The sequence below is a fragment of the Lagenorhynchus albirostris genome, chromosome 3 (genome assembly GCF_949774975.1).
Source record: "Lagenorhynchus albirostris chromosome 3, mLagAlb1.1, whole genome shotgun sequence".
NCBI lineage: Eukaryota > Metazoa > Chordata > Mammalia > Artiodactyla > Delphinidae > Lagenorhynchus > Lagenorhynchus albirostris.
Genome location: NC_083097.1, coordinates 18,108,888 through 18,129,242, shown reverse-complemented (window position 1 = coordinate 18,129,242; position 20,355 = coordinate 18,108,888). Strand labels below are relative to the sequence as shown.

The 20,355-nt window shown below is 35.7% G+C and overlaps 1 protein-coding gene across 2 annotated transcripts in view; it reads left to right on the top strand.

Moving 5' to 3' along the window:
• The window catches only part of CDH12 (cadherin 12), a 270,731-nt gene that overhangs the window by 225,815 nt on the left and 24,561 nt on the right, over positions 1 to 20,355 (top strand). For both annotated transcript variants that reach the window (XM_060146002.1, XM_060146001.1), the window contains one exon: positions 18,050 to 18,186. In XM_060146002.1, coding sequence (XP_060001985.1) covers positions 18,050 to 18,186 — 137 coding nt within the window. The remainder of the gene's footprint in view (positions 1 to 18,049; positions 18,187 to 20,355) is intronic.

The following is a 20,355-nucleotide window of genomic DNA, read 5'->3' as shown; positions in this document are numbered from 1 at the left end:
GAAATATCATAGATATAGAATACATTTTTCAATTATTCTAAAATCTCTGTCCCTTACCCAAAGTTAGTGCTTGAAAAAGATTTGTTTTACTGTTTTAAATTTGCAGCTCATTTTTTCACTGTGGCAGTTGTATATGCTGATGGAAGCATAATTAGAGTCAGTCTTAAGGTAAGAGGCATTGTGGAGTTGCTCAAAGCCCAGACTTTGCAAGGATTTCCTTACTGGCATAAGGCTGCTTGGTAGTGAGTCAACAAAGCAATCGATGGAATAAGAAAGAGTAAGAAAATACAACCCCCCCCGCCATAAATGCCACTTGCATTGCTGAAACATGGTGGGATTCCCTTTTCCTCCCTTATAAATCGATCCTACAACGTATTTTGAGACTTGTTCTGATTCAACTTTGCTTCCTCTGTATGCTTAATCGCTTCCAGGTGCCCACGTGCCTATAAGAACGGGGTGGGGGGGGAAGAAATTAACATACGTACAAAACAGGAACAGACTCATAGACTTTGCGGTTGCCGATGGGGAGGGGGTGTAGGGGAGGGAAGGACTGGGATCTGGAATTAGCAGGTGCAAACTAAAAGGAGAGAGAGAGAGAGAGAGAGAAACGTGATTTGTTCCAAATCTTCTAACTCTAAAGGGTTGAAGCTTATAGAATGCAAAATCCAAACCAAAGAACACATTAAGTAGACTTTTAAAGCAAAACACCACTCTGTCGACATAGGAAAAATACATAGACATATATCTCACAAGATTTTAAGCCATGGGGTAATTAATGGTTAAAAAAAAAAAAGCATCCTTTCAGCGGTATTCTCAACACATTCATAGCATAGAGAAAAATTTCAGGATATGGCTTGAGAGCATGAAAGCTCTGCTCTTTGTATTTGTCTGAATCCATCCCCCAAAGTCGCCTGAACACTTTCCTTCTTGAAGCATGTCTGTGATCAAGAGAGAACTAAAAAAGCACATTTGTCTTGGGAAAGGGAAGAAAAAGAGCAATTATTGAGTGCCCCTACATGTCAGGTTGAATGCTGGCTCATTTCCTCATTGGGTTCAAGTTGTTTTACATGCTCATATTACAGCATGATTCACTGTCAGTTAAACTCCAGAGAAGTCTGTTTATTACCAGTGTTCACAGGGGCATTCTCAAGAATCTGCTACGTTAGTAGTTGTTATACATTAATCTGTCATCATTCATCAGTCTTGTTCCTGAATACCCTGAGTGTGCTGTTGGTCATTGTGAAAGTGGAAAATGCCTGCTGAGTGGATTCATAGGTAATTTCAAGAATGTAAACAGAATGGAAGAAATATTGAAGGCTGTAAAAAAGTAATAAAAAGGTAAATAAACATGGATTGAAATTCTCTACAGTTCAATAGATGAGAATTGTGAGACATAGTGGGACACAATATCTTAGAGAACATGCTAAGTTGTTTAATTTACTATATGTACTATTTTTTATTTTGCTTTATTTTTATTTTATTTTATTTTTTCGACTGCATTGGGTCTTCATTGCTGCACGTGGGCTTTCCCTAGTTTTGGCGAGCAGGGCCTACTCTTCGTTGCGGTGTGCGGGCTTCTCATTGCAGTGGCTTCTCTTGTTGCGAAGCCCGGGCTCTAGGCATGCGGGCTGCAGTAATTGTGGCTTGCGGGCTCTAGAGTGCAGGCTCAGTAGTTGTGGCATGGGAGCTCAGTAGTTGTGACTCGTGGATTCTAGAGCACAGGCTCAGTAGTTGTGGCTCACGGGCTTAGTTGCTCTGCTGCATGTGGGATCTTCTTGGACCAGGGCTCTAACGGCTTCTTAACCACCAGGGAAGTCCATATGTTCAATTTTGAATACTGATAATAGCAAGATGAGGTCGAGATATGAATAAAATATTATTTTAATGAAATACTTTAAAACCAAAAAATTGGAGAGTTGAAAAGTAAAAAATACCACCCAGTAAAGGTAAGGTGAGAATTACAAACTTCTAAATATAAGAAAATGATTAGATCAAGACCCTGGTGTGAAGAATAAAAGAAGGCTACATTTTAGAGAAACTGTCCAGGTACAAGCCTATTTTCTTTATCTGTTTGTTTGTTTGTTTTTGATGTCACAGAAACTAGTGTCTGACAAGTGCTACTTTATGTGAAATGAAATAGTATCCCCAGTCTTTTTTTCTAATGGGCAGCAGCCTGACTCACTGAAGCTGCAGACAGAGATGGATTTAATTGATCCCCGTGAGGGGTTGTCAAAAGACAGAGGAGCTTTTGAATCAACATGAAAGTTGTCTTACTTTCATTTTCTTGGAGTAAACAATAAACTTGAATCATGTCAGTTGAGGAATGTGGGGTATGGATCATCTCTTCTTGGTCTGAAAGCATGTTTGCTCACTTAAGAAAGATAGTAAAAATATGTTATAAAAAATAAGCATCAAAATGACAAGTTACTTGGCATGTGTAGGTATGCTCTGTTTGTTTTGTCTTCCTTTGCTTTACTGCATTTACTGCTCTGCATTACCCTTTTCATAGGGTTATTGTGGAAGGTATTAATTTAAGATTAGGTTATTCCACACCACTGGGTATTTTATAAATATTATTACTTCATCATCACTGAGCACAGCAAAGAGGCAGAAAGCAATGACATTAACCAGGGATTGCAAAACCTTAGAAGAAAGGTTCAGTTAGGTGTAATGCCCCCAAATATACCGTATCCTGTCCCCTCTTGTTGTGAGCTTAATTTCTAGTTATTGTTTCCTTTGTGTTTCTAGCCTTTGCCTTTAGATGAACTGATTTCCTATCTCTAATATTCTATATCCTTTGACACTCTTATTATATAGTTCATGGGAATGATTTCTAGTGAGTCCAATAGGAGTATAATGAGTGTACCTACCATTAGTGAGGTGGGGCACTCTCTTAAGAAATGAAATTTAAAACAGGTGACTATTCAGTTACATTGGAAATTAATATTTGTTTTGGATATAAGTGATTTAAGTTACAGAGAGATTTCAGTGGATAATTCTGCTCAGTATGTGCTATTTTTCTTTTGTTCCAAACATTTAAAAATCTTAGTTATCCTATGAATGAATTTCAAAATAAAATTTAATCGAAGTATTTTTCTGTATAAAATGAGAAAATGGACAATTCCATTCTAAACCTACTCCATGTAAGATGGGTTGGATAAGAGACTGATAAAGTAAACTAAAATCTATTTTATGTATATAAACGTCCATGTGTAAATTATTATAGTATTTAGTAGAACAATTGAATGGTTTATTTTTCAAGTTACCTCCTTTTGTTTGATGATTTGTCCAACCAAAACCCATCACGTAATATCAAGTAGTGAAATTGATTAATAAATAGAAAACCATTATTAATTATCATAAGTAAAAAGTAATACATAAAATAATTAATAACTGGTTGTTAAAACATAAATGTCTAAATGAGTCCCACTTAAAATTATCTTATATTCCATATCTGGTCTGTACTTTCCATATCTGGTCAATGCACTTTTGGAAACATTTTTGTATCACTTGAAATTGATTTTTTCATCGTGGATTAGGAGGCTATCAGAGTAGCTGATTTTCATTTGAGGGCCCTTTCCAATACACCAGAAATCTTGTTTTGTGGACAAAAACCTAAGCTCAAATACAAAACAAGCTTAGAGAATGAGAAGAAACAGAGGTCCCACTTATCAAGTGATATCCTAGAGCAACACATATAATTTACTTTAAATATTAATTAAATGAAATGGTAAAAATTAAAAACTTGAAAACTTGCTCGCTTTCTATTTTTCTCCTATTTAACAAGATTTTTGTAGGAATTAAATGAGGTATCGGTATAAAATGTTTTATTTTTAAAATTTTTTATAGATTGTATATTTTTTAGATAAGATTAGGTTCACAGCAAAATTGAGAGAAGATACAGAGATTTCTCATATGCCTGTTGCCACCACACATACATAGCCTCCCCCTTTAGCAGCATCCCCCATTGGAGGGATACATTTATTGCAGTGATGAACCTACATTCACATCATAATCATTCAAAGTGTATAGTTAACTTTAGGATTCACTCCTCGTGTTGTACAGTCTGTGAATATATTTATTATGACACGTATCCATCATTGTAATATCATACAGAGTATTTTCACTTCCTTAAAAATCCTCTGAGCTCTGTTTATCCCTCCCCACACCAATTCCTGACCTTTTCACTGTCTCCATAGTTTAGCCTTTCCACAGTGTCATATAGTTGGAGTCATACAGTATGTAGCCTTTTCAGATTGGCATCTTTCTCTTACTATTTACATAAAGCTTTTTCCATATCTTGTCATAGTTTGATAGCTCATTTCTTTTTAGTGCTAAAATGTATTCTGTTGTCAGCATGTACCACAGTTTATTTATCCACTCACCTACTGAACATCTTGAGTGTGCTTTAAGTCCTAGGAATTACTAATAAAGCTGCATAAATATCCATCTACAGGTTTTTAACCTGGACATAAATTGTCAGCTCCTGTGTGTCAATACCAAGGAGTGCAGTTACTGGATCAGATGGCAAGAGTATGTTGAGATTTGCAAGAGACCACCAAACTATCTTCCAAGGTGGCTGTGTCATTTTGCACTCCCACCATCAATGAATGAGAGCACCTGTTGCTTCACATCCTTGACAGCATTTGGTGTTGCTGGTGTTCTGGATTTTGGTCTTTCTATTAAGTGTGTAGTGGTACCTTATCGTTGTTTCAATTTGCATTTCCCGGATAACATATGATGTGGAGCATCTTTTCATGTGCTTATTTGCCATTTGTATCAATATATCTTCTTTGGTAAGATGTTTGTTAAGGTCTTCCACCCATTTTTTTTTTTTTTTTTTTTTTGCGGTACGTGGGCCTCTCACTGCTGTGGCCTCTCCCGTTGTGGAGCACAGGCTCCGGACGCGCAGGCTCAGCGGCCATGGCTCACGGGCCCAGCCGCTCCACGGCATGTGGGATCTTCCCGGACCTGGGCACGAACCCGTGTCCCCTGCATCGGCAGGAGGACTCTCAACCACTGCGCCACCAGGGAAGCCCCTTCCACCCATTTTTCATTGGGTTGTTTGTTTTCATATTGCTCAGTTTTAAGAATGCTATTTTTTTCCCGTGCATACAAATAAGCAACAAAAGGTTTGCCTTTCTTTCATATTCTCAATTACAGATACAATCTCATTGTAAAAGAGAGATTATGATGGATGCATTACTTGTTAAGAGCATGTATGAAGCTTATACATACTCAATTGTCTCACTGAGTCTAACTTGCGCTGAGTTTCTGGACAATGGTTACCTGTGGATGACAAGGAGAGATTACAGATATGCAAACCTGAAATATTATAAAACTCAGGACTAGAATTAAGAAATATGAAAATGAGGGTCATCAAAACTCCACTTTTCTCTTTACCTTTGTTCACAGAATTAAATTCCATCCAATTAAAACAGCATCTTACCCTCTATTTCATGGCCTTCATCCTAGACTTCTGCCATTTTAGGTGGCAAAACCACATGCATCCTCATTGCTATTCTAACTCACTTCTCTTTCTTCTTATCAGTGTTGTCTTTTACACATCTTTCATATTCACTAAAGACACTATATAACTCTATCATGGTATTTGTCATTTTTAGCTTATTGCATAAATATATATTTACTTTTTTAACCACCATCTTCAAAACCAGAAAATGAAAGGGTGTTGGAGAGTTAAGAATATTTCCTTGTTCTTTAAAATACTATATGCAAAATTAATTTAATTTTAAAATTTTCTTGATGTATTTATCCTAATATATAAAGCAACTGGTTAAGAAATGTAGAATGTTTATGTATGTTTATGTGTGCGTTTATAATTTTTAATTGATTATAAGCAGATCTAGACCTAGATATATAAATATAATAGGTCTTTTTATTTTGTAAGCGTCTGTAGACCAGGGTGTTTGGATATAATCTTTATAGGTCTTAATTTCTGCTATTTTATCACAATGTAGTCAGGGATATACTTTTCTTTTTCTTTTTCTTTTTTTTTGTTGGTAAAATGACCATTTGCTTCTTAGCTTCTATAAATAGAATTAATGGAAGCTAAATGCTATCAGTGCATTTGCAAGTAGACATTATACAAAATTCAACTTCAAAAAATAATTCTCTCTCTCTCTCTTGAGTCCTAAACACTAAGTGTAGCACAGTTGTGAAAAAGTCAAATAGGGCAAACTCCCCACATGTTAACATGTTTAGCTACTACTGCAATGTCTAAATTCCACACTCCTTTTTATTTTTTTTCCTGTAGTTTCTTTGAAATATTTTTAATATAAGTTTCTATCAGCTTTTTCTTTCCATGTCTACCATTTGTACACAATATCTCTATTCTTTTTATTTTACATTCTTTGCATTTTTTATCTACTTATGTTCTCTATACATTTTCAAATGATCTAAAAATTTACAATATTTCTTTCAGTGGTATTTAGTCCTAGCTGTTGTTAAATGCCAGTGGTTATCCCCACTTAGAATTAATTAAGTAATTCATGAAAGATAGTTTCTGATAAAGAGATGAACACGTTTTTTGTAAGGTGAGCTTTAAAAATGCTGTCTTATGTAGAGTCCAGTTACTTGTTTGGTATAACTCTAATTACTCGTTCAAAGTCTAGTTTCTATTATTTAACAGAGAGCAAAATAATTTATTCTTATGGCTTGTTCTCTTTTTTTTTTTTTTTTTTTTTTGTGGTACGCGGGCCTCTCACTGTTGTGGCCTCTCCCGTTGCGGAGCACAGGCTCCGGACGCGCAGGCTCAGCGGCCATGGCTCTCGGGCCCAGCCGCTCCGCGGCATGTGGGATCCTCCCAGACCAGGGCACGAACCCGTGTCCCCTGCATCGGCAGGCGGACTCTCAACCACTGCGCCACCAGGGAAGCCCCTTATAGCTTGTTCTCTTAAAAAAAATACTGAAAGTTCTGATAGCAATTGGGAAAAAACATTTTACCCATAAGGTTATATATGTATTAAGATAAAATTGTTAATCCTTTTTGAGTACTGCTTACCTTATCTCTTTCAGTTAGCATTCACATTGTGAATATTTGCAAGAGACACATCTGGTAAAGGACTTTTCTCCAAAATATACATTCTTAAAAGTCTAAGATGAAGGAGATGAAATAGAGGATGAGAAACTATTTTAATTGGAGGGAATAGAATTGTGGCACAAAGGTAAAGAAAAGAGTTGAGATTTGGTAAACCTCATTTTCAGATTTTTTTTAATGCTAGTTCTGAGTTGTTTAATATCAATGACTTGATTTGCATATCTGTAATCTCTCCTTAATCTTCCTGCTTAACCATTGCCCAGAAACTCAGCAGAAGCCACTTCCAGTGAAACAATTGATGATATGTAAGCTTCCTACAGGTGCTTATCAAATTATTCATCCATCAGAATCTCCTTCTTACAATGGGATTGTATTTGCAGTTGAACAATATTAAAGAAAGGAAGTACTTTTACTAGTATACTCTGCTTATTTTGTTTGCACTGGAGAAAAGAGCATTCCCTGTACATTTATACCAACTGAATGTTTAAGAGTAACTCACTTGAGAAGTTGTTGATGGAGAATTTAACTTAATTGTGGAGAATGAGAAATTCCTTTGTGAATAAACTTATTTTGTTTTCCCCTTCAAATGATGTATTCATTGATGATCAACATAAGAGGAGCTATTGCAAGGAACATGTACCAAGATGAACAAGTTTACTCTTGTTTGCTTCAGTGGCAATTAACTAACAACATATAGTGACATTGTAATAACTTATTTGTATGTGTCTTTGGGCTGAGCCCTTTGGTCACAGTTCTTTAAACATCACAGCTATTATTTTACAGTGGTATAAACTGAGGCCCAGGAAGACCCAATCATGCCTTCAGTAAAGATGGAAAAATAATTTGAACATAGGCAGCCAGATTCTAAAGGTCAAAATACTAATTGCTCTACTGCTAAAGTTAATCTAAATATATATCTGGGTTTTTGAGTTGCTTTGTAATTCTAGGATTGTTGAAAATACAAATAAATTTCATAGTTTTTAGTAGCTTCTAAAACAAAATAGAAATTCAAAACAAGTCAGTAAAAAATGTACAATATTTGATTCTTTAAGATATGATAACTATGGGCCTTATTATATACCTGCAAGAATTCTATACACTTACATAGGTTTCCCTGGTTTAAACCTTACAATAACTTTAAATCTGAAAAATGTTTAATTCAACTATGAGAAAATTGACATTGTTCAGGCTGGAAATATAGAAACAAAATGTACCGTTCTTTTGTTGACATTTTTTGTACATATGGAAAAAAATCTTATTACTTATTACCTTTCATTTTTCTAGACAACTACAAAGTCTTTATAAGATTTAGACATAACTAAGAATTTATTGACAAAATCCAGTGGATTTGTGATACAGATCTACAGCTCTAATTTTTATGAGGATTGGATCTTGGTAGCCAATGATGAATTTGCTTTTATTTTAAGATATTTTATAGTATTCTAATGATACAGTGGCTGCGTGTCCAGATATTAGGATGGTGAACTGTTTTTGAGGCTATCTTGTTATGCTTCACATAGCTCCTAAGAATGAAGGAATGTCCAAGTCTGTGATCTTTATTACTGACTTAAATGTTTTGGGTTTACATTTTACCTGCTAGAGGTTAAGTTTCTTTGCTTTCTCTCAAAGTCTGAGTACTCTATGTAAGTGCAAATTTCATAGCTGTTTTCCTTCTCTCTATAATTTATATACATGCTCTTAGAGAATAGCCCTTTTCTCACAGTTGTTTGAAATTTTAAAATTATTTTGATTTTTTAAAGATTAGTTACTTTAAATATATAATAAATAGATATAAATCCTTCTCCATGGAAAATATTGTAATAATCAGGATCCAGTTTATAAGCTGCCCCATATTATTTAATAAGAGAATGTGAGTAATTTTCAGAGAAAAATGAGCTAAAGAGTAGATAATCACAGGAGAAAGTGAAAAATCAGTTACCAGAAAAAGAAAAACCAAAACAAAACAGTAAATAAAAGTTTTCTTTCAAATATGGTGTCCATATTTGGGTATCAAATGGTAAATGACTCTAGTTAAAATGACATCTTTCTTCAGAGACATTTGGCCGCGGCCTCCAGTGACAGTAAATAAATCCAACTTGATTAGGAACGACAGGCATTTGATTCAGTTCAAGGGAACAGTTGTGATAAAGCTATATAAAAAGACTTCAGAATAAATATGTCTAAATACTCAAAATATATAAAACAAATATTTCCATGTGTGAGTGTGATCAGGTCATTATTAAGAGGAAAAGTTAGATGTCCTTATAAAATAATTAAATGCATACAGGCAAGTACAAGATATTATGGATAGAACAATAAATTCAATCCTACTCTAAAGAAACTTTCTGTATAATCATGAAAACAAAATACAATTATTTTGCTCTTCTCATTTGAGAAAGACTGTTAATACAAATTGAAATAAATAAATAAGATGAAAGAAGTAAGAATATAGAAGTTTGTAATAAGGAGGCAATAAATGCTTCCTACAAGAATTTGGCAAGGCTTCATGGGAAGACCTTGAGCAAAGGCATAATCACATTCTTTACTTATTTACCCAGGTATTATTGTCCATATTTTTAATAATGAGAAAACTGCCATGACATGCTTGCTATCTAAGCTCTTAAGTGCAGAGCCCATTATATATATATATATATATATATATATATATGTATATATATATATATATTTAACATCGTTATTAGAATATAATTGCTTTACAATGGTGTGTCATTTTCTGCTTTATAACAAAATGAATCAGTTATACATATACATATGTCCCCATATCTCTTCCCTCTTGCATCTCCCTCCCTCCCACCCTCCCTATCCCACCCCTCTAGGTGTTCACAAAGCACCGAGCTGATCTCCCTGTGCAGAGCCCATATTTAATCAATATTTACCTAAACTTTATTTTCTTTCCATTAGAGGAAGCTGCTTTGAGGTCTCTGAAAAATAAACCAAAGGCCAGGTGTAAAGCTTTGGGAGCAGACGAGGGTTAACATCTAGAAACGTAAGATCATAAACAGTCAGCAGACCACATATGACTATTAAAAAATAACTAAAAAAGGACTCCCAGAATGAGGAAAGCATAAGCAACTTTGAGGAAAAGTATAGCAATTATGATTTTAATAATATGTAGAATATAGTGTATTTCTTTTTCTTTAGAGAGCTATTTTATTCGTATCACATGCTTCCAAATAGAATTTAAGGACAGAATAATTCTGCCTTTATTAATTTAATAATTTGATCTAGTGTTTAACTTCTCATCAAACATTTAAACCAAACAATAGAGCTATCTAAACTAAGATGTAATCTGTGATGAGGAAAATAAGAATGAGGAGGAGGGTTAGGAAAAAACAAAACTAAAAGGAACTAGTAGGAAATTAGCAACTACTATTTAAGGAAGTTTGAGAGAAACATATTAGGATTCCTCAGAAAACAATTTAATTGCGATGTTGATGAAGCAATTACAATCTAAGTGTTGTATGTGGCTTAAATTCTTAGTAAAGTGTTTATAGAAATAAATTGAACTGAATTTACTTTCATTTAGTTATCTGCCACCAGACCAAAAAAAAAATTAAAAAACAAACACTAGCAAAGAGTGAAGAGTAAAGAGATTTTGATCTATTATTAGTGCCTGGACAAAATATTTCCTACCTTGACCTGAGTCATTACTCTTAACATTATTATTGCTTAAAAAATGAGATGTAATACTTCTATTTTTTTATTTTTTATTTTTTTGTAATATTTTTAAAGTACTCTGTATCATCAAGTACTATTTTACAAAATGTGTTTGAGAATTGGGATAGGGTCAAAGTTAGCTTTTCCATTAACTGTGAGAAAGCTATTAGGCAAATTAAAAGAAACAATTTTAAGGGGAGTGTTTACCTAATGAAGAGAACAAAACTTTAAGGCATTTCTGAAAACTCATTTTCAGAAAAATAATAAAATTGTTCTCTGTCGAGTGGTCTGCACAAGATTAAGTTAATGCATTAATTTTTGATTTCCATTGAATTGTTAAAACAAGTTTCTTATCAACAGTCACTGTGCATACTTTTTATGAACTATAGATTTGTATCATATATCTATCCTAAGCATCTTTTTTTAATTTGAATTTCATCTACTCACCAAGTAAGTATAACATGACTCAAACACAGTATGTACCTAAAAGTTATACTCATTTAAACTGGGGAGTTGGGCCAAATTAGACAGTTTATATTATATTGTGGTTTTTGCTGAAACCCGGCCTCTGCACACCAGCACCAAATTGAATCTCCAAGACAGATTTTTGGGTGAAATAGAAAAGAATAGCTTTATTGCAGGGAGCCAAGCAAGGAGTACAGGGCAACGAGTGCTTAAAAGACCCAAACTCCCGGAAGGCTTTCAGGGAAAGGTTTTTAAAGACAGGGTGAGGGAATGGGGTTGCAGGGTGTGTGATTAGCTCTTGGACGTTTTTCTGATTGGTTGGTAGTGAGGTAATTGCGAGTCAGCATCATCAACCCTCTGGTTCCAACCAGTCTGGGGTCTACGTGCTTGTGGGCAGCATGCAGTTCCTTTCTTCTACCTGCTGGGGGTTTCAGTATCTGCAAAACAGCTTAAAGGACATGGCTCAGAAGATCCTTGACTTTGTTTAATGGCCAAAGTATTATCATTATTTTGTCTTGCTTGACTGTTTTCCTTTCTTTCTGTATTTTCTCACTTCTCTAATTAAATTTATTCTTTGAGTAAAGTGTTTCTACAGACAAAAGGCAGCTGGAGGACATGGGTGGGAGTCTATCTTGGGAAATCCTCATAGGGTCGTGCTTGGTTATGTGATTAGTTGCAATTAAGATATCAGTCTACCCTTAGATTGAATGTGGACTGTAGCAAACCCAAAGTAAACCAGTGATGGCTAACTCTGGGACGGTGATTCTCCTGAAACTGATCTAGACTTTATAACCGGGTCATGTCTTCTCTGAAAATATCCAGGAAATGTAGGAGTGTTTTCATTGTCAGTTCATTGATGGCCACATCCTATCTATGTCTCCTAATTGCTATAGTGGGCAAAATACCACAGTAGAATATGGCTATTGTCTAATGTTTATCATTCAGTCAGGCACAGGGATCAGCCAGTTACACAAAGGTAGGACCTTAGGAAAATGCCAGGACCTAGTGTTAAAAACCTAACCGGCTATGGGAAGATGCTGAAGACGTTTTTACTGAGTAGAAAATGTTCAGCTAAGAAGGCAGTAAGCTTTCCAAGAGGATAACATCCAGAGGAAGGGGTATCAAACATCACAAGGTGATGGAGATAAAAACTAGACGCCAGAAAATAGTGAATGAGAACCAAAGCAGCATTGTAAGAAATAAGGCCTGGCTATTGTGCCCATGGTTTGTACTTCAGGTGTTTGGGGTTGGGGGGCTTCGTAGTTCAGGTGTTTTAAATTTGAAGGCTACATATGTCACAACTTTGTTCTAGAACAAAGCACACATTTGTGTGATAGGAAGAGTTTTTTTTTAATTGAAAAATAATACAAAATAATCAATAATGTGGAAAGAGAGAGGGAGGAAAGGATATATACACACACATACATACATGTACACACCCCACATGAATGATTCCATACCTAGGTACATATATCTTATCTCATTTTGTCTATACCACACTTACTTTTATATTGCTAGGTAGGTATTATTTTCCCAAATTTTACAGAAGACAAGGAGAACAGACATTAGGGAGTGAGATTCCTAACCTAACTGCACAAGGTAAGTGAAGGAACCGGTATATCACCCTAGTTCTTTCTCCAGAAAGTTCATGTTCTTAATTCTATATCTATTTCTTTGCCTCTCAGGGGTGGTTGATTTATGGAATGCAAACTCTATGTCAGTGTTAGACTGAAATGACTAAATAAATGAAATTTGCTTACTCCCCTTCTAAGATATTGGATTTTGGTTGATAGATAGAAAGATAAAACAGAGATAGGCACATTATTTTATGTATGCAATAAGTAAGTTCTTGAATTTTTAAACACATTACCAGATAGACCTAAATTTAAAATGAACTGTGGGTGTGTAATGATTCATTGTGCATAGATTCTGTTTGACTCAGCTTTCTAAACTGTAAAATATGCTGTAAGAATTAACTAGAAGTAAGGTGATCTATTGTCACAGTTTTTACTGGGACCAAGGAGTTTTTTGGATCTCAGGATATTCAGCACTAGTACTGAGAAAGTCCTCTGCAAACCAGAAAGGTTTTGTTGTCCTAAATAAGACATTCCTAAAACCCTAAATAGGGTTGAAGTAGAAATATTTAACTATTATATAGGTAGTAAGAATAGGATCTGTGCATTGATTCAATGTAGTGTTTAAGTTCCAGATGCTATAACGTGCAAATAACGTCCCAGGTCCTTGGCAACACATAGATGAATAAAGTAACCTCAAGTAATTTAAAGGGCCTTGAGTAAGAAAGACAATCACAGGCACAAAATGTACATAATCTGTCTTATGTTTGCCAAAATCTGCAAAACAATTGAGTGCTATGAGCATCAGAAAAGGACCTATTCATTGCAGAGATTTGCAACAATGCAAATACGTGCAGAAGAGCTTTAAATAATATCATGCAGTTTAATTGGAGTAAATGAGAAAAGAAGAAAGGAATTCTAAAAACTGGTGGAGTTTCTACTTAAGGAATGGCAGCATGAGGAGCTCTGCAGACATGCTCCCAGTTAAACAGCATAAATGGTGAAAATTATTTTTTAAAAATTACAATCATATATGGTCTCTGGAAAATTTCCTAAGAGCATATAGCAAATGAAGAAACATTTATTCAAGAAGATCTATTAAAACGCGATAAGAACATCAAGAGACTGTGGCACTTGACCCCAGACCTGTTTCTTCCCTTCCACTCCCATCTCCCAGCTCAGCCTGATAGAGATTTCTCTCTGGACTCTGTATGGAATGGCTGAGAAAACATGGCTCCTCTCTCCTCAGCTCTCAATCATGGGATACAGTATCTTACCAGGAGGGGCAGGATGCCAGCGTTTCTCATCTTCTCCAACTCTGAGTTTCCAGAAGCGAAATTCCTGGTGAGTGTGGTTGAGATTGGCAGTTTGTTTCCTCCACTCACTCCACTTCACTCACAGGGCAGAGGCCCTACGGCAGGCAGCCTGATAATATAGGGCCTCATGTTGCTTTTTGCACTCCCATAGAGTCAAAATGAGAAGACCATCATTCCTCTATCCACTGCCGGCAGCAGTGATGCAGAGAATTTCCCAGGGTAAGAGAGCCCGTAGGATTGGAGAACTTTAGCTCTTCCCAAAATATTTTCCTTTATTTTTTCAGTTTTAAGAGACATAAAATAATAAAAGTACTAAGTAACAATGTTTTATTGTATTTTTTACTGTATCAGTGTACTATAGATAACAATATATGTATTACATACATGTATAGATATATAATAGCACATGGCTACCTAGGAGTAACATTTCTATATTTTATTAGAATTAAGTTAATATAAATTTGAATCTAAGTTAAGCTGCATATGGTAACATCTAGAGCAGATAATAAGAAAATAACTCAAAAATATTGTGTAACATTATTAAAAGAATTAACATTCCACTAGAAAATATACACTTAATGAAAAAGAAAGTAGCAGAGGAGAAATCAGAAACCTTGCACCATCACAATTTTTATCCTATAGAAGTGAAATTTCTGGAAAATTGGAGCTTATCCAATTAATGAATTAAATGAAAAAGTTTTGAACTAATAAGTTTAAAATGTTTTAAAACCTACCACCTACTGCACAACTTGAATATATGAAAATGACTGAATTGTTCATTTTAAATTGGGAAATTGTATAGTATGTGAATGAAGCTATTATTAAAAATAAGGCTTAGGAAAAAAGTAAGCATATATTTGAAAAGTGAGGCTTTATTGCAGAGCTCAGAGTAGGATATATTTGTTAAGGTTAGAACAGAGTGCTAATAGGAAACAATAATTAGAAATTATGTTCCATGCAAAGTAAGAGAAATAGATTTCATTCTATATGGAAAATAGTTACAGAATCTCAGCATTGCAAGGTACATTCAGACTCTCCAATCACGCTCAAATTTGTTCCACCACATCTGCACCAACTATTTCGACGTCAATATTTGAGTAGTCCTGGAGCTTTATGGTTTTCTGAGGAAACCCGTTATGACCCTGTGCAACTCTGACATCAAAAAGTCTTTGATAGGGGCTTCCCTGGTGGCGCAGTGGTTGGGAGTCCGCCTGCCGATGCAGGGGACGCGGGTTCGTGCCCCGGTCCGGGAAGATCCCACATGCCGCGGAGCGGCTGGGCCCGAGAGCCATGGCCGTTGAGCCTGCGCGTCCGGAGCCTGTGCTCCGCAACGGGAGAGGCCACAACAGTGAGAGGCCCGCGTACCGCAAAAGTCTTTGATATACTTATCCAAAATCTTAATTTCTATAGATTCCATTTTCCTGTCCTATCTGTATCCCACTGAAACATAACAAGTAAATCTAACACCTCCTTCACATGAGTGTCCTGATCAAATTAAAGGCGGCTAGCATGTTTTATGTCTTCTTTCCTTCAGCCTGCATAGCCCTAGTTATTTCAACTACTCACAACCCATTGAATCAAATATCTTTCCACCTCTTATCTTTGTCTCTTGGCAAGATTCTGGTCTACAGGAAATGCTAACAGCCTTGTCCCCTTCAAATACATCCACCCTGTGCCCTAAAAGTGATGAACTCTTAACCCATACCCTAATTATACGTTTCGAAGTGTTCATTACTCACAAGATCATGTCCCACCTCCTTAATAGAATTTACGAGACCCTCCTTGACCTAAATCACTTATCTTTTTTCATGTTATTGTGCCTTTCAGATATTTTCCCGTATTTCCCAACAGCTTATATTTTCCCACACAAACTCTATGGTTTTGCTACTGCTGTTGCAGCTTCCTGAAATACCTTTCCTCCTCTCCTCACTTTGTCTGCCTCTCTCTTCTCGTGAATAATTCCTTTATAGCCTTCTAATGTCAGCCACACACCGTGTGCAGGAAGGTTTGCCTGAATCAATACATGTTGAACCAGGCATCTTTTCTTTGCACTCCTGTAGTGTCTTTTCTTTCTTTCTACCAGGCATAAAAATCATCTGTTTATATGTGTTTCCCCAACTAGACTCTTTATTAGTGGGCATCTTACTTTACCACTTTTTATGTGTTTCAACCCTAGTACAATGTTCAGTGCACAGTGGGCACTCCACAAATATTTAGTGAATTCTACAATTAAACACCAACCATCGTTAGTCTACACCAACAATTCTTTAGAAATGCTATAGTCACGAAGGAGGTTCAGTAACAATTTGCTTCTTAAATTAGGCATGTGCTCAAGTTGAATAATGGTGCTGAAAAGGGGTATTGTGAAAAGATGCTTTTTTGTTCAGAAAAGGACATCAGGCAATAGAGAGAATTAAGCTCCTTGTATCTGGTACTCCTTGAGTTTTAAATGTACCTTAAGTTCATTTATAATTTTTGAGAGCATTTCTATGAGATAGCATGTTACATTGAACTCATAAGGCATGCATTATCATAAATCAACAACAGAAATATCAAAGGCAGATGAAAACCTTGGTTCATACTCTGATCTTATCAGTTACTAACAAATATTGACAAGTTATAAATGTCACCTATAAAGCAAACTAGTTTTGATCTAGCGCCAAAATGATATGCAAACTGCCCCAGTTTTAGGTAACCAGTTTGTCAAAATTATAACTTGCAATTTTGAAACACATATCTTAACTAACTTTTTGTGACTGCCTGCGGATTTAGATGTGCTGACTACTATGATGTCATCTGTTTCAGCCACTGTTTGTAAGGACTTCACCTTGATTCCCCGGCCAGAAAAATGGTGATAAACATATTGTGCATTCAGTCTTTTGATTAGCAGAGCCCTTTTCCACTTAAAAATGATCCATTTAAAATTGGTAAGACTATCTTATAATAATTATATGGAAAACATTGATGACCTCGTTCAAATATCAGCTCTAAAACTTTCTAACTTTGTGAACTTCAGCATATGTTTTTTTACTCATATGTAAAATGGGGAGATTAGTAATACTCATTTTTTAGGGTCGTTCTGGGAATTTGTTAACATATATAAATATATAGAACAATACCTGGCACATGGAAAGATTTCAAAATGTCCATTAATATGATGATTGAAAATATGTTTGAAAATAATTTTACATATATCACTCTATATATCCACTGTTACATAAAGGTTTATACAAATGCAATATGTCTTTTATTCACTTTCTTGCATTTCATAGTCCAGCCGCTTCACATAAAGAAGGTAACATCTGTTACTATCAAGAAGGTTGGCTAATACAGAAGATAAAGAGACATTATTAGCCAAGGTTACTGTTTTTTGGGTTTTTTTTTTTAAGAAAGTTGTCCTGATATTTAGAGTAATAAAACAACCATGACCCTTTTATATGTGTTTGAGGGAAATATTTCTGTACAATTATCCCATTGTCAGTTAAAAATTTTCCCCTTAGTTTCCCTAACATGTTTTTTTTTTTTTCTGTCCATGGAAGCGAAGACTCTACCTGTGTTCTGACCTCAGTTCTTTGTAGCTATTTCCAGATGCCTCTCCCACCCCCAGCTCTTCCCACAGTCACCATTAAGGAATATTTTACTGCTTGAAAAAGTTTTAATATTCAGCAGGTTAAGGAAATCAATGGTCAGCTTTAGAATTTTAGTCTCTGCTGAGCTTTCAAGGTGTCAAGGCCCTAAAATAATACGAACAGCAGGAGTACTAAATCTTTCATTATTTCCAGTTTCCCCTTGAGCATACTGACTTTGTGATAAAGAAGCTGTCATTTATACTCTTCTTTATTGCAAGGTAGGTAATAGCTGCAGGAAGAAAAATAAGGAACTGTGTCAAGTTAGCCTGACTGCCATCATGATTAATGTGTAATCATTGCACATTTGCATCTACTCTTTTTTATATACAGGTACTTCATAGATTGGAAGAGTGATGGGGACAGCTACTTTACAATAGATGCAACTGAAGGAACCATCTCTACTAGTGAATTACTAGACAGAGAAAGCACCGCGCAGTATAATTTCTCCATAATTGCGAGTAAAGTTAGTAAGTATGGCATGGACGGAATCAATGTTATACTGCAGTTCTTTGGATTTCACACTCTTAAATGAATCCCTGCTGAGGCGTTTTCATTTTCGGACTGACAGCCAAGTGGTCTCTTGGGGAAACTCAGAAACTGGCTCCTTTTCCTCATAGCATAAGTTCAGAAAAATTGTGACAGCTGCCAGTGAGCCCTGTTTGCAGGACTGGATGAATATCTAGCAGTGCATTTCATGGTGAGATCTCATCCTTTTCCACCCTGTAACCTCAAAAATCCACCGGAGTTCCGTCTTTCCACATCTTCATCCCTGTATATATTATTGAGAGCTTCACAGACCAGGCAGGAGGAAATAACCATCACATGAAATCATCTTTTCTGAAATATTTTCTGAAATTGAAGAGAGAATTTTTAAATTCACCCCTCTTCTCTCTCTCTCCTTTCATTAAAATGTATTTTGTTACGAACATCATTGTGAAATATACAAGAGTTTTAAGTGCAATTCTTCAAGTGCAATTCTTCACTCAGAATCTATAGGATTGTTAGGAATTACTCCTTGTGTTGGTTTCTGCTTGGTCCAGAAGTGATCCTTTAGACTGAGAGTGATTATAGGTCTTATGTCTTTGGCTGGACAATTCAGGATATTATCACAACTTCCAAAGGTAACAGATGAGGGTGGGAGTGGAGACCTTGGCTATCAACATAGTTGTCTGTAACAGAAGTGCATCATACCAGTCCTTCTGCTTAGGTTCTCTTGAAAGATTTGAGGAAATCCCTTCTGAGTATCTTTCATTTTGTTTTCCTCCTATTTTCTTTCGTGCCTCTGGTACAAGTACTCTGACAGCTAATGTCACCTTTCAGTGCAGGGAGAAGCTAACCATGAACATTTCTGTTGAGGGGTTTTTGGTCTGTCTCAACTCAGTGGGTGTAAATGAGAAACAATTTTGTTAATCTTCAAAAACTGCTTCCAAACGTGCATAATCAGACACCTATTCCCGGGCCTTAATGATGCCTTTAGATGATTTCATTACTTTTACATTATTCTGATTATTAAAGGTAAATTTAGCATAAAAGAACATGCAGCTTCTGTCTTTTTTGTTGGACTACTTTTCTGTTATGTTAGAAGACTACTGCTCTGAGGCTGCCATGTCACATGTTGTGGTCAGGTTGACAATCCCAGCTCAGCTCAGCCTTCTAACCATACCTGCCAGAGCGCTGGATATGTAAGTAAAACCATCTTGCAACCTCTAGCCAGGCTGCTTGCTAGCTGGATACCACAATGTAACCTCCATCATTACCATGTGAAATGGAATATATACTCAGCCAAATCTTGCCCAGATTCTGATGGACAAAATTGGGAGAAATACTAAAATTGTAATTATCTCAAGCAACTATATTTTTGTGGTCATGTATTGTTGTACAACAATAGATAACTGAAGAACTCAATGACACCATAAGTTGGAACTTTGATTCCTTGGTAATGGAGGTAAAGATTCTCCAGCTGGGGTAGAAAGGAGAGAGAGAGAAGTAAAATGCATAAGTCTCTCTTTTAAAGAATTTTTTTTTGAAATATAGTTGATTTGCAATGTTGTGATCATTTAAGATGTACAGCAAAATGATTCAATTATACATATATATGTATAAATATATATATATACATATATATTCTTTTTCTACATTCTCTTCCATTGTAGGTTATGACAAGATGTTGAGTATAATTCCCTGTGCTATACAGTAGGTCCTTGTTGGTTATCTATTTTATATATAGTAGCATGTATATTTTAATCCTAAACTCCTAATTTATCCCTTCACCCTCTTTCCCCTTTGGTAACCATAAGTTTGTTTTCTATGTCTGTGAGTCTATTTCTGTCTTGGAAATAAGTTCATTTGTATATTTTTTTTAGATCCCACATATAAGCGATATCTCATATTTGTCTTTCTCTCTCTGACTTCGTTTACTTAATTTGATAATCTCTAGGTCCATCCATGTTGCTGCAACATAAATCACATAAATCTCTCTTATCTGCCCCCCAGAGAGTGCTCCCCTGGTTGCCACTGCTTCTAGGATTAAAATTGACTGGCTAAATGGACTGCCCACATACTCTCTTCATGTGATTTTTGAGTTATTTGGTATTGGGGTCTCTGAGCATCCCATTTGCCCATGAACTTGATATGGG